Source organism: Centruroides sculpturatus, unplaced genomic scaffold (assembly GCF_000671375.1).
Source record: "Centruroides sculpturatus isolate CEXI.00-Female unplaced genomic scaffold, Cexi_2.0 scaffold21, whole genome shotgun sequence".
Taxonomy (NCBI): Eukaryota; Metazoa; Arthropoda; class Arachnida; order Scorpiones; family Buthidae; genus Centruroides; species Centruroides sculpturatus.
Window position 1 is genome coordinate 1,266,301 of NW_019384490.1, and position 22,047 is coordinate 1,288,347.

The 22,047-nt window shown below is 37.0% G+C and overlaps 1 protein-coding gene across 3 annotated transcripts in view; it reads right to left on the reverse strand.

The window, feature by feature from the left end:
* Positions 1–22,047, reverse strand: part of LOC111621760 (transcription factor collier-like) — a 71,240-nt gene that overhangs the window by 24,692 nt on the left and 24,501 nt on the right. For all 3 annotated transcript variants that reach the window (XM_023364001.1, XM_023364000.1, XM_023363999.1), the window contains exon 6: positions 20,527–20,595. In XM_023364001.1, coding sequence (XP_023219769.1) covers positions 20,527–20,595 — 69 coding nt within the window. The remainder of the gene's footprint in view (positions 1–20,526; positions 20,596–22,047) is intronic.

The following is a 22,047-nucleotide window of genomic DNA, read 5'->3' on the forward strand; positions in this document are numbered from 1 at the left end:
TTTTTAATCTAAAACTGTATAGAGTTAAATAAAACAGTATAGAGAAGATTGAAGGAAAAAAAGAACTGAGACTGATGTTATTTTCAACGGTAAAGTAACTAAACGTAAAGCGCCAAGTGGTTGTAAAAGTCGAAAACACGAGAAGTGTTTTAGATTTCCGCTTGTTACTTCAGACACTCAACATTTCCTTTGCCAGAAATATGGAATAAACGAAATGAAATCACCAAATCTTTTGACAGAATGTATTCTTGTTTCAAATATCGGATTGTTAGAAATGCATTTGATCAAACGCCTTCCTTTTCCAACGTCCTCGGATCTTTAGAAGTATTGGCGAGCGATTGGTTACGAGAAATAATTGTCACACGCCGCGCGATGTTCTTCCTTAAAACTAAGCAAAAAATCGTAACTAATAATCCAGAACGTTACTGTTGATAATTCGCGTTTAAATTTCTTTTTTATAGAGAATCTAAGAGTGGCGATCGGCTTTTCGTTTTTTACATTGAATCCTTTGAGTGTAGAAGATATTAGTGTAGCGTTTTAAAAAAAAGGAAATAAAATCCTCTTCATTTATTTATTTTTTCATAGAAATGTGGAAAAACGAGATATTATTCGAAGAAAGCTTTCAATTTGTTTTCAATTTCGAGTAAATACTGATAAGATAATGACGGGGTTTCGTTTTAGGAACTCATCACAAATTCATGTTTGGGGAGATCTTGATTCGACGTTAACTCCGGACGATGCATGGATTTACGAATAATGAGTTTTCAGTTTAATTCTGTAAAATTGGACATCTTATAGAGTTTTCTCCGCTCAATATCTACACAATTTGGGATTTAAACTCGAGCGGAAAAGAACTTGTTAAATTGACGTTAATAAAGCAATCTGCGGAAGTTATCTCTTCCTCAAACAACAATCTATAATGTATAGTTTCGTAAATTAAATGTTTTTCTTCTTAAAACTATTCCAATTTAATTCACAAAAATAGCATCAATTTAGTAATTATTCCTTATACTAATTATATAAACACTTAGAAGCATCCGAGATCTTCCAGGCATCTTCGATTATCTTTCCAAAAATTATTTTAATTAATACTGATCGAGTGGCAGATGTCGATAATCCCCAACTTACTTATCTAACGGGGAAAAAAAAAAAACATTTTCGAGCATCTAGAACAATATTTTTCTAAAGAGAGAAAAAGTATATTTACATAGAAGCAATTTACTCACATTAAAAAGATCCGTAAGAACAGAAAGTAAGCATTATAAGTTGTCCAGGATTACAATTAAGCTTAAGATTTTAAATAACTTTAATTGAATTTAATTATTCGTTCCAAAAAAGTTTTCGTCTTATTGCAAAGGGATTCTTTACTAAATCGAATAAAGAAAAATTCGTATCGCGATTACAAAAGGAGATAAAATGAATTTAATCTACGAATTTTAAACTCGTTATAAATATATTTTATGATTATATAAAATTAATATGACTATTCGTCTATCAAATTACAAAAAAATAGCTCAAATTTCCACTGTTCTAAGCTGTACGCTTGTTTTTATTCGGTATTTTTATCTGTTTCTATGTTAAAATAATTCGAAAATTTATAAATTAATTGAAAATGGTGGGGTATTTTAATATTGTTTTGCCATTTTCTTCGACTTTATAATGACGGAGGAGAGACGAGCAAAAATAATTATTGTAGAGAATAAGTGTGGATGTTTATTTCTATATAGAGAGAAAAGTAATGATATTTTTTCCGGCTGCAGATGCGCTATGAAAGGATGGAAACACTGGAGGAGGATAAACAGGAGGAGTGAGAAAGAAGCTCCGTTTTCGGCCGATTAGAGCTGTTTGAAAGAAGCTGGCCACCGACCAAGGACCTATCTCGAGTCGGTCCCAGGGACGGTGATGAGATTGCCGCCCTACTGCACACGTGCTATTCTCGAGGGAGGACCTCCTGGACCGTCGTTCCATTGGGGAACGTGAGTGTATACAAATCTAAAAGCGGTTCCGGCTGACCGTGAGACCTGTCGCCTCTCCTGGGAGCCTACGCTACATCTCTAGAGAGTGCTTGCCGATGCCTTCCGTTGTCATTTGGCAACATTGCTCGAATTCATCGCTCATAGTATGCAATCTCTGCTAGTAAATAATTTTATTTACGTCCCTCTCTGTATAAAGTGCGGAACGATCTCCAACTCGCTTTTTTACTCTCAAAAGAATCTTATCCTTCTTGCATCTTTTGTCACCATTCCGCATCTTTTGTACAGTACGTCATTTTATTCTATTGAGTTATCCCCGATATTTTACTAAACGTAACAAATTATATATTTACAAAGAATTATTTAAATACTCCAATTACATTTCTATTGATAAAACATAGAAAGGGAAGACTAAGCTAACTAATTATTATGCCCGAGAGAAGTTGAAAGTTGATGTGATTAAAATCAACCGAGTGTCACCCCCTATAGATTATAATAGGCTAGAAGACCCTCTGTCTACTGTTTATGATAAAAAGCAACAGCCAATCGGAGGAATGAGGAATACTGTTCTACCAATCAATGTAAGGCTCTTTCTAACCTCACTCTATTATTCCTCTTAGACGTTATTATATTATGTCCATTATAAAATAAATTTATATATAACACCATAATAAAATCATTAACAACTGAAATAAACTGTAAATAAAATTTCACCCTCTGCACTCGAAGAATATAAAAAATAAAGTTTGTAACTTTAATTGGATAAAAATATTCATTAATAAATCATATAAAATAATATTTATAAAAAATTAATAAATGTTATTTTAAGTAAAAATTATTAAGTTTTATTTATTTTTTTTTAAATTAAATATTTATATTCAAGATCAATTTAAACTTTACTTTTGTTGGGACTGACGATTTGTTTCGTTAAGTTATTTCTGTTTTTTTAAAATAAAAATCAAGGACTTTTACTTAAAAATGATACAAAAACACGCAAATTCGATCGACGTTTTCGTATAATTTATGAAAGCGACCAATAAAAAAGGAAGAAATTAAGAATTAATTTATGCATAGTCAATGTATTATATGAAACCTCGTGCATCTTGTTAAATGGAGTCCTATGGCAATAATGTTAACGATAATAGCATTAATTAACGATACTTAGCAACGGTAGAATATTTATTTTGGAAAAAAAATGATTATCTATGGGTTATTTTCAAGAATTGTTCGGATCAAAACAAAAGTGTAGGAATCGTCAAGTAAAGTCTGTAGCATCCCAGAATTCCAACGTTTCTCTTATCGACACATCTTTTGAGAAGCTTAACGAGATCAAGTCCGACAAAGACGGAAACAAGAGGGATTTAGCGGTCTGCGAGTGAAGTAAATCTGTCGGCGCTCGGGGAGTGTGGTAAATAAACAGGGACCTCCGCGAAATCGGGTTGACAAACTCTCATCCTTCACTTCGCCATCATTGACTGATTGATAGTGTAATTGATATCCTCTTCCATCTCAAATAATGGCCTACGGCAGTCTGTTTGTTTGGACGGATAGATCTTCCATTGATAAACTCCCGAGTCCAATTCTCTACTTTATTTAACTGGTTTCTTTTTTATCTTCGAGATTATTAGTTTAACAATACGAGTTAAATTTAATTAAATCCTAAAATCACTAAACGGATTTTTCAAGACACTAGTGGAAGCGAGTTCGATCTCTCGCTCCGGATTATCAGGCATAAGCTCGGATCTGAGATGTATCTGTTAGATTGGATGCGGCAATAGACTAATATAAGCACTGTATTAAGCTGTAAGTAGATTGAATAGTTAGATGTGGAGTTATACGAGGGCGAACTTTCATCTTCTATATATTGATAAGGGAATAGTATACCAAAGATAAGAAATATCACCTTCTAGGCAACCATAAAACAATACGGAGCCACACGAACACTGCTCGATACACTAGAATATAACGTTTTCGCATCTTGGCGAAAGTGAAAACACATTTCCACTTATACTATTAATTTTATTGGTTTAAAACTTCTTGCCAATCGTCGGGGTCTACAGGAGAAACATTTGTCACACCGTCGGACTCCTCGGAGTATCGAATAAGGGCATTTACATTTTATTTCATTTCTGCTCGGCCTTGGAAATCTATTTACGACAACATTCTTAGCTCGAAACACTCGGATGCGACATTAAAAATCGAATCGACTTTTGAACTTATAAATTACCCCATCGGAGGGAGAGTTAAAAAAAGAAGAAGAGGGGGAAAAGGATCGTTGATATGATGACGCCTTTAATATAATTTTGGATTACAGAATCAGTATCAGAAAAATCATGGCAATGGCCGGGCCGCCATATATTTCCATCAGGCGAGAATGTAGCATCCACGTGCTGACGCTCCACCCCCCGCATCCAATCAGAATCGGTAGTTGGCGAACGGTCGATCGAAACGATGCACTTGCCTCTAGCTGGGAATTTACTGCACGGAGAGTCGGTCCCAGAGAACACGCTGTACATAATGGGCCAAGAAGTCACACTTTACTCTAGAGACCTGGCGGAAGACTGTGGTTAAAAGCGATCGTCTTGTCTCTAAGGACCTCTTGGCATCCTAAGCGAACATGAGATCAGGGTATTAATGCGTGGTTTGTCGCGAGCTTCGGGTCACCTACCTGGGGACTGACTGACTGAAGATAACGAGTTTTCGCCCGGCCACTTTCAACGGTCCGGCGTAATGGTTAGACACGTCATTTCCTCTCCTTTCACCAACTGCCTTTCTTTCTGTCTTCTTCCTTCTTCCCTCCTCCGTCGCTCATTTTGACAAGCTTCCCCTCTCTACGCCCACTCCTTTTATATTTACAACATAAGAGAATCTTTATCTGCCGTTTACATCGATCTCAACTCCTTAACACTTTTTTAACCCTTACAAATTGTCGATTCGTTTAATGTAACTACATAAAAAAATTCGGCTTCGTTTTCCTTTAAGTCTTTATAATAAATAAACGGTTTTCTTTGCCTACAATCTTTTGCAGCATGAACATTTTCAAAATGCAGTTTAAGTCGTCTAACTGGATTTTATTTTTTTTATCACAGATTTATTTAACAAAATTTGCCATTGCAAATTAATTGAGTGATAGAATGCACCTGTCTTTGTCTATTCTTTGGGGATATCTCTTAAGTACTAATGCCACTTGGAATGGTGTTAAGTCTAAAATTTCTGCATATTGATACATCAAGTGGAGTCAGACGAGGAGGATGGGTATCATCCGGCCAATAGCGTTGAGTTTAGGAATTGTTGCCATGGTTACAGCGTAGGAAGATACTCAGACCTAAAAGAGGAAGGGATGGGGCGAATGTCTATGACGTCACGATTGGTTCCTAGCGTGACAGACGGAGATCGATTAGTCATGTCTGGTGCTGTACTTTTTCCTACCCACCTTCCACCCTCTTTGATTCATTCCTCTGGTTTTCCCATTTCGGGTTTAATTGGTTTTAACTTCGAGTCTCTTCGCAAAAACGAATTTCGGTGCCTTTTTTTCAGTCGATATTATTCGCATACAACTTTCAATAAATATTTGTTTGCGTTACTAAATTTTTCAATTTTCTGTTTCCTGACTATAATAAAATTTAACTTTTTAAGTGGAACTTTGCAATTTCGAAACAAGTTTATCTTTTTAAGAGAGAAGATTGAAAAGAGATTCGGCTGCTCCTTTTTTACACAGAAGCTGCAAATACTGTCGGATGCAATTGATAAAGAAACATCAGTAAACACTGAAAGAATCTAGCAGCATAAATACAATTGATATTCTATCCATTTATATTTATTAATGCAACTTTTATCAACGTAAAAGTTAGGTCTTGTTAGGGGTCGAATTAAAAAATCTGTTTTTTAAATGTATGCTGAGATTCGGACTCGATGACTTGCATCTTCTGAGCAATACTAAGTACAGTTATAGGGTTTATATACCTACCTGTATGCTACCTGGACCGGTCCCACCCATACAATGTCTGGGTGAGAGGAAGATGTACGTGGGACGGAGGAAAAAATCGATCCAAGACATGCAAAAATGTCACCGCTTCTTCTATCACTTGTTTCGAGAGTTTCCAGAAAAATTCAGACATATTACACTGTCGACAGATGTTTCCCAACCTAGCCTATAGGCACGGATCTGCAGTGGAAATTTTCAGACAGTATCTGTAAGAAATGCTTCATCTGTCTACACTAAAAGTACAGATAGGATATTTATCTTTCTCTGTTGTAGAACCTGTATCCAACTTAGATTAAACAAGGCATTTTCAACAAGTACAAATTTGCATTCTTTATTAAACGTGTAAATACGAAGGAAGTAATTATGGAATTGTTAATTCGGTCGAAAATGAAGTCCGTTTGTTGGTCGGCGTTGATTATATTTGCGAATTTCTGATATTTTATTGTAGGAACACTACAGCAATAACTTAACAACATCCCGGACTAGACCTATTTACCTGGACCGTGTCGATGTAATTAGAAACAACCCCGGAGGAGTAGAAGAAAGAGCGAAGGAGAAAAACTAGCAAAGCTCAACGCCTGCACAGCTCATCAGACTAAAAGCTCCCATCAGATAAAGGGCTAAGAGATTTACAGCGGGACACATGTAAACCGCTCCGGTTGTGTCTGCCAATCGGTGGGAGTTGCAAGTGCTCCTCCGCCATCCCAACACCTTTAACATCGTCACCTCGGTCTATTTGTCCCGTCCAAATTGTCGCTGGCCACAAGACTGTTTACTCCGTACGAGACGGTTGGCATGGCAACGCTGCAGAGTAGGCTAATCCCTAACACCACGTAATGAGAGCGAAGTAAAGAGGCCGATGTAGGTAGAGCGTAGGACTGGCTACACATCCGTCATTTTGCTCGACGTTTCACGCCGCTCTTCCCTCTGCTCTAATTCGGCCAGGTCCTTCTAATTGTTGTGTAGCGACTAAACAACACCGTTCTATCCCCACTAAATGAAGATGAATGGCGAAGAGTCGCTATCGGTCCACATGGGAAAAGTTGGGGCACGTCCTCCTGTCTCCGGGGGACGGGATACAGGTGGATTTTTCCGGAAATGGAAACCTTCCTAATAAGAAGAAATAAAACAATCCTCATCTTTATATCTTTACTTTACATCCGAACCTCGACTGTAGCTGATTCGAAGTTACTTTTATAGATAGACCTAAGCATTCTAGATAGTTTGAACTTTACTCTATGAATTGCTAACATGAGATGGACTTTGCATCGCGATCTCCTCTCCGCCTGCTTGCTATTCACACACATATACTTGTATATACATGTATTCTCCTCCGTATTACCATACCAAAAGTATCCAAGCTACAACAAGGGACGACTTTAATGGCGACGGTACAGAATGGACTGCCCCTGTGGTCCGGCTTATCTGCGCCACGACCGTGTACGGTACCGAGGACACATTTACGGTGCAGGATAGACATCCCACTACTCTATGTAAGTTTAATGCGCTGTTTGAGTAGCCACGTGACATGGATAAGAGCGAATCATTCCTCTAACCTTACCTCTAAGACAAAAAAAAAATGCCTAAAAATTCTACTCGATGATTTTTTCAATTTAATTATTTTCTGCCATAAATTTGATCGAATCTGTTGATTTTTATGCTCTGTACGAACCGAGCGAGCACATCTGCAATCTCCGTGCAGGGTTTGCCATTCGGAGGATGTTGCAGGACACACCTCGTGGGTGTGGTCCCTTTCCACCTCTACTTCCATCAGCCTAACCGACGCCGTATTTAGTTAGGTAGCAGACTGCAAATCTTTTATTTAATTACTCTTTCGCCAGTTTATTTTCGATGGAAAGAAAAGGGAAATTTTAATAGTGCCAGATGTTAATATCCTATTAAAGGATTTAAGACCCCGGCCTCGATTTTCTAAGTCCAAGATTTCGAAGAGGACAAAAAACGATAATGGATAATAAATAAAGTGATGAGAGAAAAAAGCGAGGAAGTGATAGTTATCAGCGGCAAAGAAAAAAAGAACACACGAGATGCGATGGAAAAAATATAAAAAAAGATGACATTTTTACTCCCCTGTCTTACGTAGAGTAAATAGATATGGAAAAATTGACAGATGCACACAAGAAGGTCATGAAAAATATCTTAGAAAAAAACCACTATTCATATATGTTTTTTATTATTTATTAAATATTGATCGTTTCACATTTTACAAACTGCTGTCGGCAAGATTTTTCTGCTAACTTTTCACAATTTTTGCCAGTGAAGCGTTTTGATCAAGATAAAGCATTTTGATTATGGAAGCGTAATTAATTATCTCCATAAGGGGTATACTTATGGCAAGTATTGATTAGAAATGATTCTGGAAGCCCAAATTCAGTTGCAAAAGTCAACTGACCTACGTCACAAGAGTCTCTATGGCAACAGTGACAAGTACTAACGACGGCGGAGCTAACCTCTGGACCGCAGATTCTCCATCAGGTGCATCTCCTCCGTATGACAAAAGCAAGCTCCGTCTAGCGGACAACGACAGAAATAAAAACAAATGGTCGTCAATTGAGCGGTGAAGATTTCTTTCACTTATCGGTCCTCGCTTGTAACGCGTAAAGGATTTATACGTCTGTCTTGTACCGTGTCTTGTAGGCAACATGGCCGCTGTCCCCCGGCCGATAAATTCGCTTCCGTGACGTCATCTCCTCAGCTTTGTCTTCGATGCCAGAATCGGTGTCCATCATATTGCCAGGCGCTTTTCCACGCCATTTATCTTATCCTTTTCATCTCTGAAACATTCCAATATCTGGATTAAAAATAATCGCCCACGGAAATCCTTTCATTCGTCGCATCACATAAACTAGCATTTCTAATGGTCAAGTGTATCTTTGATAAATTTCGTATACAGTTTAACTTATAAGTTACGTTTTTTTTTTTAACTAATGAAAGTCACGGAGTTAAAGACAATTAAATTTAATAAATTAAAAGTATTGCCCTACAATAGAGTAAGATAACTCTAAATAGTTTCAAGAATTTGTGCAATAATTGGTGCTTTTTCCGAAGAAAAATAGTAATTTATTGTTTCACTTTGCTTCTCGAGCCACAATAATTGGAGAAGAACGTTCTGAATGTCTGAAGATTGAAAAAAGACGGCCAAAAATCTCCAGAAAGTATCTCGGATTTAGCAAATTAGTAACTAGAATAGATTTTCAGCAATCTACGATAAGAAATGCATTGAATCTCTCAACTGCTTTTATTATTGATTTATGAATGAAGCTGATCAATTGCAAAAATTTGCACAAATAAGTTCGTGTCATTGCATATGGTTATAATGGAGGAATCCTCTAGAGTTGACATCACAACATGGTACAAAGAGATTAATTTTCTTCTCTTTTGAAATGTAATTATAAAAGTAAATATAGGTTGAATGGTCACAATGTACACATTGGAAAACCTTTAAGCAGCGAAAAGAGCCAGTAAGACCGAGACTAATCAAACAGGCAAGGATCTCATATTTTTTGGTTGCCAACCTTAGAAAAGATACACTTTATCGAAAATCCCAGTTTAGGTGAAAATAAATGGAGGACTAGGCTACATATTCCGATAACTTTACTGAAACATTCAGCTGAAAATTGGCCCGGGGAGCCTTAAATCCCAAGTGTCTTCTCCCACAGTCGATATAATACTGCCTCTAACATCAGATAATAATATAGCCAGAGGTAGGAACTGGCTTGGCCCAGTTCATGACGTCATTCCGCCTGTCTCCAGGGCCCTCTTCGTGTTCTTCCACGTTGACAAGCTCATTAACAAATATCAGAGTTAATAATGTATTTTTGTCTTTGCGCATAGCTACGTTCGAATCTTTGGTCTATTTTATTCTGATAACTAATAATTAGATTAGTGAAAGTGCCTGAATCGAGTTCTCGCTCCACTTCTCTTTAATATAATTAAATCGCACGATTTTCAACGATTTAGAAAATTTCTGGACGTTAAACTTCTTCAATTAAAGCATAGTCGAGCTTAAAACCAAGCGAGACTCCGATTCACACGATAAAGCAACCAATCGAACTCATCCGATTGGTGGGTGACATTTTAAAATTTTCGAAATATTTGTAACCCGAGTGATGCCAATTTTAATTTTTAATACTTTAATTCCTTTTAGGGTTTCTTATTTCTCTTAAATTTGTGACGACAAAAGAAAAACCCAAGTAGATCGTACCAAGCATTAGGGACCATTAATAGAACCGGAGACAGAATTGCTAAAATTTTATTTGTCGACTTATTAGTCCGGACGTTAGAAAGTATTAGAAAGAGGGGATTAAGTTGACAGTCGACAATTCGTGGAGAGGATGTCGGAAGAGAGTCTTCTGCGAAACCAGAGTGACCAACTAATAGCTAGATGTCTCCGCAGGTTTTTATGAAATTACCACACTAAATGGAATGCACCGGTTTCTTCCTCTTTTTTTAAAATTATTTACTTGACATTTTTTTTAAAGCAGGAAGAAGTGTCGGATTTCGTAGCACGTTTAAGTGATGTGTTTGCAGCAGCCCACCTAAGAAGGAGATTAACTTAGACACGTCAATTAAGTCGCTCTTATTCGACGATGAAATAAAACTAAATGGTGATGATTGGCTGCTCTGTCTGCTCGACATGCTCTATGACTCTCTACAAGAAAGAATTGTATATTTTACTTTCGAAACGACGGATTTTAACGTATTTTGCAACTTTATAACAATCCGCACAATGGAATTAGAAACGTAACTAGGCTTTTTTTTTAAAAAAATGAAGCGTTATAAATTATAATGTTTGATGCCGATCTAGAATACACGTGCTGCACAAACTGTGCTCTGAGATCATTAGTCAATGAAACTGACTGCTGACAGCCGATTGCTGGTTATCACGTTTTTACAGTGGGTTCCACGTCGTTGCCTCTTCTGTTTGCTCATGCGTGTGCCTACCAGACCCGTTCGCTTAACTACTCACATTATAGACGAACGGGAAAATTCCTCTAAAATAGTTAAATGCATATAATTGCATAAATTGGAAGGAAGGGGTTCCGAAATAGAGTGTGGTTCTGTTTTGTAGAACCGATGATTTTGGAGAGGTTCTTTGGCCAATTCGAGAAAAATAAATTAGGCAATAAGCATCGCTTGAATAGGGAATTTAACTCGGGAAAAGATTTCATCGAAATGGAATGGATTTAATCGACAATTGTTGTCGGTCTGAACCATTTTCTGACTCCTCGTTATTTTTATTGCCTGTTTTTTCTATAGCAATTAACCAAAGCTTTACTCTCTTACAACTTATTCCCAGAGTAATACTTAGGTAAAGCAAAGTAATGATATTACAATCTCGTCCTCACTCGATAACATACATATTTCATTGGAACAGCATAAGAAGGATGTTCGAATAAATCCTATTTAAAGCATCATCACCATAATGTTTATCCTCGGGCAGTGCCACGGTGCTATTATTTTAAAAGCCAAATTAAGTGCAGTCGAGCACTTCATGGGCAATGGGTAAAGCAACGAATGATACTTAATTAACTACACTTAAAGTTGTAGATGACTTTCAATATTTCGAACACGACACAATACCGTATATAGGCTAATTAATTTCTCTTAATAGATGCCATATATAAATATATAATCCGTTTATTCACGCTCTATCAACTTATTAATTTTTAAAGCTGCGTAAAAATAAAATTTGTTCGGCCGTAACGCGTAACTCGAATTCCTTCTTTCGATTCTCCTTCCTCCTATTGGAAATCATACTAATAAAAATATTGTAGACCCAACCCAAAATATCCTGTACCGGATTTTCGTGATTAGAAAAAGAGTATAGAAGAAAAAGTTAAATGTATATATATATATATTTTTGTACATAAAAAAGAAAACGACCCCGTTGACGAGCCGAAGCAGAAGAAGAGGTCGAGCATGGTGCTTCTACATAATGTGCGGTTATTGATTCCGAGCCTTGATACAAACAAGAGTAGAGGGTCGCAGTTGCCTAACATTTCGACATTGGCGAAGCCGTCACGATATGGCACTAGAGGTTCTCGTTACGCCGGCGGTGTCACGTTCCAAGTACTGCCGCTTGCTGCGACGGCGTCGTTGGTTGGGTGAGCATCCACTGCCGCTTGCAGGGGTGTCCTGTTCGACTCGGGTGTGGCACGATCTTCATCTCCGTTAAAAGAAATGGTGACATTCCGACCGGGTTATACAATGCCGTCGGGGTTTGCGAGTTGCACGCAACGTGAGAAGTAAGCATCAATTGCCAGACGTGTGAGAATACCTCTTGCCTTCTCGTCATAGCTATTATATGGTTCTGCGCGGGGCTAATTTTCAAATAGATTATAATGTGTTCGATAACGTTAATGTTCCTTCTTTCGCCGTTTATTAATAAAATCGGTTCGATCGTTGATGTTGTAAATGGGAGAGAACACAATTGTGAATACAAGGAATAAAAATCCAGTTTTCTTCGCCTTTGTTTCCGCTCAGGTTATCTCGATTTTAATTTTAAAAAAATGATTACTCTTTCGGGAGCGAGAAGTTACAAAGATGCCAAGTGGAAAGTTTTAATTCGGATTTTGTAAGGGGCTTTTGATGCGAATCGAGAAAATCGTCGGAGAATGAAAACCACTTTCTGGTCAACAAGCAAACACGCCGCCTAGATTCAGTCAAAAGGCGACAGACCGTCGTTATTATTGGTAGGAACGCATCCATTATCTTGCCAGGACAACGCCTCGCTCACCACATACCGATAGCTGCAGCGTACCGATCGCTCGCCAGGCGGTGGCCTGTGTAAACTACTACGATATTACTTCCGCTATCACTTCCTGCGGAAGTGGAGGTCGGACACAATCGAGAAGGTAGCAAAGGCGGCGATGTTGGGTGGGAAGCGAAGACTCAACCAAGCGAGGCAGTTACCATTGGTGGGGGAGAAGGAAAGAGAGAGAGTGAGTGCGTGCGAACCTGCCATTACGTCCTACTTCCCCCTTCACCAGTAACACGACACTGGCTTGTCAGAGGTGATTTTCGCTTTGCCTGTCTATTCTCCCCTTCTCGTCTGCCCGTCCCCTTCGGATCTTCTTGGAGACCAGAGACGGTATTGGCTATCTTCTGTGACTCAGCTTTTGCCTTCTCCGGTTCTGTGCGTGTATATACTATATGTGTATAGGTATATACATGTATGCAGCAAACTCCATCATCATCGGCAACAAAAGAAATTCAACATTTCCCTCTAGGCTAAAGAAGTTTCAATCGAAATGTTGGAAGGCGTAAAAAATTGCCTCTGGCCGAAATGGTTGTCTAGACGAGCTAAAAATGGGCTTTCCAGTATAAAATTCAAATACTTTCTTAATAGTCGAAAATATTTCCTTCGATAATTATTACGTTCTATGGGATTTTTTGACAGATAAACACTCGAAACGAGAAAAAATACCAAAGATCTAAACGATTTTATATAAATGTTGCACAGGATGTATAAATAAAGATGCAGACATCTTTAGCATCTTATAAAAGCTGTTTTGATTATCCTCATTAAAATATCAATTTACCCTAACAACTATATTAGATGCGAGGGTTATTATCATTAAGCCCTCAAGCATATTCAATCCTTCAATTAATGATTTATTATTCGAAAATTTTTAAGTTTATATCCTTCACAAAGTATTAATTTTTAAAATAAGGAAAGATTAATATAACGTGTTTTAATTCCTTTTTTTCAAATATCTCTTTACGTTTAAATAAAATATAAAAATTGCAAAAGAACAATACCATACAAGATTTATTTTTACTGTCTGAATGTTTACCTTTTTATCATATTTATTCATGTTCTATGACTCTATGTTTACATCAATATTGAAGAGGCAATATTTATAATTTCCTCACAGAATATAAACACGTATATTTATTATATAGAAACAAAATATAGAAAATATTTACTTGAGACTATTGTTTATTTTCGAAGGGAAAATATATAAAAATGCAATTACAATTATCGATCGAATTTTGTATTAATAATAAGTAAATAATTAGATTTGATTCATGGAATATAAAGTGATGTAATGGGCATAAAGCGTTATACGGAACAATATAGGAAACGATGCAAATGAAGTAAAAGAGTCGGCGAACTAAAAGAACAACAAAGGGACTGGCAGCGAGAAAGAGGATATGTCCCGCTGTGACCCTGTCATCCTATGGTCGGCGACAGGGTCTAATCTGCTTAATTCTCTGTAATGGTGGTTGACGTGAGCACTAATGGTTGACGGTGAAAGTCACGAGGTAACTATGGACCTCCAGATCTCTAGCTAGCCATGAGAGACACTTCATTCATTATTCAATCCTCTCCCATTCTGAGAGCCTCGCTGGGACCAACCAATATTTCCTCGTCTCCTACTCTACCTTTGTGAAATTTTAATTTTTAAACTTTTTCCTAGCCATGTGAGAAGCGGGAAGACTTCCTATCCCCTCGTATTTCACTGAACATTTTACACGCGGGGAAGCTTGAAGAATCTCTAGAGATTTGCTTTTTTTTCCCTCTCTCTCTCACTCTAGTTCTACACACCATTCTGCTACTAGCTACATTTTCCTTTTTGCTTTGCTTCTTTTTAATAGATTATTCATCGCTTAAAATTTGTAAAAATAAATTTACAAACTAAAACTTTATTAAACCAATCATTTTACATAAATACGAATATTTAAATCGGCATTAAACCCAATTGCATAGAATCGAACGATTAGCGAATAGAAATATTCATACAAATTATTGCAATAATTTGCATAAATTTTGATTAAAGGGCGAAAATTTTATTATTTATTTGGTAAAAAAGAAGCAGGAAATAAATTTCTTGTTTGTCTTCAAAAGTGAGAAGACAAACATTCGCGTTCATTGTAGGCAATGTTAAAATCAGGAAATGCAGCCATGGCGAATTGGAAGTGGGGGCAGAAGGAAGAGGAACATACTTGCAAGCACATGAAAGGCCGGAACAATTTCCGCTATTGTTAGGAAAAGAGTCTGTTGGGAACCAGGACTGTATTCACGTCTCGAGAATTATCCTGTTCTCGTTCATAGATAGCAGCATTCCCAGGTGGCGAAGCTCGTCATTCATCCCACGGTACATTTTCAAATATGTTAATTATTCACAAGTGTTGATGAGACTAGGTACGTGTTGTCTCGGAGGACCGAGCTCTGCAGAGAATTCACTAATTTACTCGCCAGGCGTCGTTCTCTGGTGCCACCTAATTGGTTTACCGTAGCCGTTCGTGTCGACGTTTGTTTGTTTGTAATCCGATAAAACATTTAGAAGCACGACGAAAGATCTCGGGTTACGATAACGCGCAGTCAATGGGGTAAGATTCGATGTCGTTTGTTGCCTGATTCTTTTTTTTTTCCTTTTTTTTTTAATGCCCGATTCTCTTCTCTTCTCTTCCCCTAGTCGTTGCAAAAGCCACGGTGTCAGACTGCTCATGTTTAAATCATGATGGGGTCAATGAAGTATTTCTTTACCATGAATGTTTACAATACCGTGACGCCGAAGACAGGAAACGGAAGAGATTCGAGTAAAACAAGTGAAAAATTGCTTGCTCTAAAGGCGGTTAATTCGTGTGCACATGTTGAGAAATTCAAGTCGAAAGTATCTTCCTCCCATCTACAACAAGAATTTTCACATGCTTCTTACATTTAAATAAATTTAATTTAAGAATCATCCTGGATTTTAAATGAAGTAAAAATTCTAATGTAAATTTTTTCCTTTATAGAATAAATTGAATATTCGTCTGATTACATAATTTACTGTTTAATTTTAAAAAAATAATAAAAAGTAAACAATAACTTTTTGAAAGATGCTCATCAAATTTCAAGTTTATATGAAAAATAAATTGATGTAATGATGAAACCCGCAAAGATTTTTGTAAAATGCAAAACAGAAATTAATTGAATACGAATTGGCTCGATATATTTACACTTGTAGGGTCTTTTCAACTTTAATCCATATAAATCACCCTATCAGATTATCTGAAGGAGGCTCTTCAGCAGCCACACTCCAAAATAACCACTTGATTGCAAGTTACTGTATATATCAACCACTATGCCGTGGAGCCAGCATCCCGGAGACCAGCTGTCCATCAGGGAGAGGGCTTACGTCACACGCACAGAGCGACCAATAACAGAATTAAGTCACTACAGGTCCGCACGATATCGAATTGATTCCATTTAGTTCATTAAGAGTGGTAGAGAGGCGACGTTGAAAGCCTTTAGAGTGCTCATCACAAACTGGACTGTGTATCCAAGGCTCGCAATAAGTTAGAAGCAGTAAGGGGGCTTTTGGAAAGGGGGAGAGAGGACGAAGAGAGCCTATCCAGCGATGTCCGTCTGCTGCAGTTATTTATTTATAGGGGAGGTTCTCTCCTGCCGTCCCCTTCTAATGCGGTTACCTGATGACCTAGTACAATATGGTCTCTGGTAATGTAGCCAGTCAGTCGCTGAGCAGGACGATGTAACGAGGTGAGATAGTTGAGACCGCCATCAGGGGTGTAGGGTGACAGGTGTAGGGCGCACTAGATGACTCACACTTCGACTCTTCCCGGTCCCCGACTAAATTGTCAATTATGTATATAAACTGGTCGCGTGACCGGAGGGTTATTTCCTAATCTAATGTTTTCGAGACTAAAAAAACTAGAAAAGTGAATCTTGCAGGTTTTATAAGGCGTTTTTCTATAAAAGAAACAATATTCGATTAAGGATAAAAAATTGATAAATCGCCATTATTAATGAATCGTTGAGCTAAAAAAAAACAATCAATTGCCGGGTGTAAGAAAATTAATTTAGATCCCGAACGGTGTAAGTTACATTTAAACTTTAATACGCTTTTCTAATTTTAAATGCAATAAGAAAAATAATAGGTTACACAAGCAGAGATGGATAGATAAATATTGCAATTAATTATTAACGGAGAGAGCCGTAAAATCAAAAAAGCAGTCAATTATCATCGAAAACAGGTGCGAATATAATATTATTGTATCGGTGAGGAAGATGGGGTGGGCCACGTGGAACGAGGGTGTACGCCCTTCATCCACAACAACTAGGCGTGCACGCCAACATACAGTCAGATGGCAAACTAGTTTTCTCCCTTATTACCCAACAGAGCCATCTGTCAGTTGTGCTAGCGTCACTTGTAATTAGGCGGATTAAATGGACTTTTTACAGTTGCTACTGATGATAGGTCTCTTTCCACGATCGGGAATTCTCCGGGAGATTGCAGATTGCCAGAACTTGTTTAAATAGAATTAAGAAGGTAGACATAAAATAAAACTGTCCTCGTTCTTTAAATCTTTTAACGTTAAAACATTCACCCGTATCGAGACCAATTCTGGATTATTACAGCTGTTCGACAAAGATTTAAATAGGGGTCGAGCCAATACGCTTTTTTAAAAATTTCAACATATTTAATGGTGATTTTTTCTCGGTTTTATGCTTTCGATTAGGGTTTTGACAATGGAACGGATGATGATTTTTTCCATTGTTCAGTTCTTTATCCGACTGAATTATAAATAATGGAATGCCGTATATAATAATCTGGTGATACACAAAACCTCTTGTTACGGAACTGAACAAAGTCCATTCTGGTTTCTCGTCCGGATTTGCTCTTTCTGTCTCTCTCACCATCTGTCTGTCTATTCCCGCTAGTCGGACGACTACATCGATTTCTTTCGCTAAGTCGCCATCTTGACAATAATCCGTTGTTATGGGATTAGGGAAGGAGTCGAGCCGGCAACCAGAGAGAAAATGTTCTGGACTTAGGAAGACCAGGCTGCTGAGTGCTTCGCCGTCACCATCGTCCGTCACTCAGCCTCTCCACTCAAAGCTAGCAAAAAACATCCAACCCAACTTTTCTCCTTTTTTTTAAAATGGAGAAAATCTGTCATTTTTAGAGATGACTATTTAAAGAGAAGCGCCAGCTACCAATCGAATTACATAGTCAAATAGGTTAGGATGAATCGCTGCATTAAACATCCACTTTATTACTAAAAAGCTGATTTAATAAGAATGAAGCCGAAAGAAGTCAGTTTTTTTATATACATATATATATTTCTTTTCATCTCGGCTAATTGCGAATATTCTCTTAAGCTCCAATAAATAACCGTGTTTATGACGAGACTACGGTTTATTTGATTTGTTCTACGTTTATAAATGACGGATCATACCTGGCTTTTATTTAAAGAGAATTGTTGCAGTTCGTAATTGCAAGGAACCCTCGGGTTGTTTAAGATATAGATTTATCGATGTTAAGAGTATTCGAACTGAACCTTGCCAGTGTTCATGACTTTCCATTCCGGAATTCTGTTCGACAATTTGCATTTTACGACAGCACAATTAACTGATTAAATCGTTACGTTTGTCTGCAGAGCTAACGTTGGCGCCAAAGACGATCACATCGATCTGAGCCATATACTGAATTTCATTACTTGCATTGCTAATAGTATATCATTTCTTTTCCATTTCCGGAGTTATCTCTCGCGGAATGTATGTTTATTTTAAGAGATTTGTCTATTCGTGGCCAGGTTTTATATATATATAAAACGTCGTATGCAATTTTAATCTATAAAAAACAACGTGAATTACGAGGATATTTGCGAGTCAGAAAAAAGAAAGATTCTCGACAGGATAAGGGAATCGAATCGAGCAATTTTTGTCTTGCTATCAAAGCTAACAGTTGTTTCCAGTAAAGCACCTATCGGTTGCTCTGAAGGGAATAAATTTTTGGATGTTAAAGTGAATAAAAGTAAATAGGACCACTTTTTAAAGCGATAAATACAGGCAAGCACATGTTTGGCCTGATAGAATAGAATAGCTATTTTTATATAAACCGTTTATTCTATATCTGACCAGGCAGTTTCCCAGTTATGGCAACACATTTTTTCGAAGACATATTGAAAAACTGCGCTACTTTCTTTCACATACTAGGCCTCCTACATCCTCTCTCGGGGGCACGAGGCCCTATATTTCCCGAAGGACCCATATATCGCGAACCCGGGACCGATTTGCAACTACTACTGCGTCCAAGTCCGCTTTTATCTCTCCTGGACCAGGAGTAGTCCAGGTCACGGAGTGTGAGTCCGATACGTGGTCCCTCGGCATCTCTTGGGACGCTTCTAACTCTGCCCCCTCCTTTTTCCCAGTCTTTCTTTCTTAATTGCCATCGACTGGAGCAAAAGTTCATTTGTCGATTGGCAAACTGACTTTTCTCTTCTCTGATGTATTGTTACTGAATTGTAACTATGTCAGAACTCTAAAAGAAGAAACGAACATTCACTATTTGGAGTCTAAGGATATTCTAACCGTTTTATAAATTACAGTGAAACTTTTAAAATGATTTTGTTGAAGGAATAAAAGCTTCATAATAAAACTTTTTTCAGAAAAAATAGAGTAAGAACTAGTTAAAATCTTCGAACTCTAATATAATAAAGTACGATAAATTGTAGAGCAAAGTAAAATATTCTAATTTAGAAGAGAGAAATATATTCTTAGTATATTGGATGAAGATAAACAAACGGGCACTTCAAAGACCATTACATCATTTTCCGGGTCAGTCATTCCGAAATAACTCGGTATGTCCTGTATAAAATCAACTAGGAAATGACTAATTCGATGTTACGAACAAACTTTATAATCCTCTCTACATCTCTCAGTGCATACAATGATACATACTGTGTGCAGCATGTTTACCGAACGGACTCCACTAATTGGGTCGCCTCGTTAGGTTTAAGTTTCCTACTAGCTCGGAGCTAACAGTGCAGCCTCCCACAGATTTGCCGCTTTCTCTGCCTATTAACAATCCTGGGCCGTATAATGAGCAGTCAGAAAGGCCCGGGACAAGCGATGCCCACATCTGTCGAGGTAGGCGACAGAGCACGAAATGGACAAAACCAGCAGGAAGCGAAATAAGGGGGAAGAGAAAAATGGGAGTTCGATTGGACCATCTGTTGACCCCTTTTCTTTTGTCCCATGCTTGGCTGCCGGATTTACAATAGAGTGGGCCAGAGATACGTTATCGCCATTGCCTGTAATCTCTGTTCGACTGCCTCTAACCCTGAACGCCGTCCGCAGATAACTACTTCATTATCTTTGGGCTTATGCTCTTCCTCTTCAGATGACGCTGATTGTTTCTCAACAGGCTATACCTCCTCTTTATATTCTGCTCTAACATCTATTATTATATAAATATTTCTCTTAAGAGACTTCACATCGGCATTGTCCTTAAAATTGATTCACTTCCCGAAACGATGCTTTTGTAATATTATCGAATTTTATCCAACCAAAATAAACTATTTCTACTTTTCTCATTTTAGTAAATTTTATAATTTAAAAAAAATCTTTACAACACTCTAAGTATATGTAAAAGTATAGGTTCATTTATATAATAAAGTATCTTGAGTTTTTTACATACAACTCGATACCGTCAACCAATTTTTTAAATACAGAAAAGCTTTTAAATCAAAGAAATTTTCGATTTAAAACGATGAAAAATGATGAGATTGACGGGAATAAAATGTATAACTTACCTGTCAATGATAACAGGATCGGAAGGAGTTTCGTTTCTATTTCCACAGCTCTTTTTATCACAGCACCGACTGTAAAATAATCACAAATGCAAATTAGTTGAAGCAATAATATCAAAACTTATTTATTTGAAAATATCTAAATTAATTAATAGAACAGGAAAAGCGTAAAAATACTTTAAGTGCAAAACAATAATGGTAGCGAGTGAATTCATCAGAAAAAAAAAATGTTGATCCAGTTGCCAGCACAACCTGTTTGAATAATCGTTTTCTGTTCTTCGACTAACGGGATCTATTATCGTAATTAAACGCACCCCTTTGGGTCTATTATATTTGAGACGAACTTTTTTTTGCCTCTTTCTCCTTCCCCTCTCGATTTTCCTACTTCCTTACTGACTTACGGCAAGTGTAAATAAAATCTTGGAGGTGGAGTGGCGTGGTGGAAATAATTACTCGGATCTAATAGCTGAAGGCTAGTGGATATTAGAAGAGGGCTGACTAAATTGCACAATAAATTTGTAAATGAACGGTTTGGGTTAAAGAGAAGTGCGACTATGCTAGCAACATCCTGATAGAGAAGGTTGTTTAACTCATTTCTTCTAAATTTCTTCTTTAATTATATATATATAAGAAAACTCTTACTGGCCTCGAGTTAAAGAAAGAATCTGAATTTTAAGAATGTATTCCGATGATCTATTAGTTGTTAACTAAAGGGAATTTTCAGCTTTTCTAGAACGCGATGAATGAATGTCATTACGTATGTTAATAACAGTCAGTCCTTTTGGTTAAGGAGATTACCTGTTTCTCTTGTTTTCTGAGATTAGAAAGTATTACATTTGATACCATGTTAGGTTCCTTCATCATCGTAACATTGACATCGATAAGTGGATGCCATAAATGAAATTTTCAAAATAGTAAATTCCTAATGATTTAAACTTTATATCGCCATTTTCTCTCTTCCAATCGCTCTTTTAGTTTTTCAATTTTTTTACATATTAATTGCTTTGCAAACTTTTATTGATTATTGATTTAATTACTTTCGAATTTTAAAGGGAATCTTCTATCTCTCTTTATATAAAAATAAATCACTGTTTTAATATTTGGAAGCATTTTTAGTCCTTCGAGGGTAAATTTCGAATGGTTTTAATATAATTTATAAAACTATTTAACATGTTAGAACGATAAAGAAGGAAGAAAACTAATTTCAGACATGGCTATCAATCATGGAATTGCATACAAAATATTTTTTTAGTAAATAAATTATTCCCGAATTCTATCCATTCAGATTTATTATCTAATCATCGCGACGATTTATTTCCATTAAGTAAATGAAATTTTAAAACAGTTACTCGAGAAATCTATCACGATAAATATCTGGAGAATCCCCTGAACATCCCATTGGAATAGAATAACAAAGTGAAGAGAAAACAAGAAAACAATTCTGCAACAGTGCTAGCCATTAGAAAAGGACTGTAATCTGCTTTTCTGTCTGTTAATTATTCATAAATGGCGTCATCGGAGTGG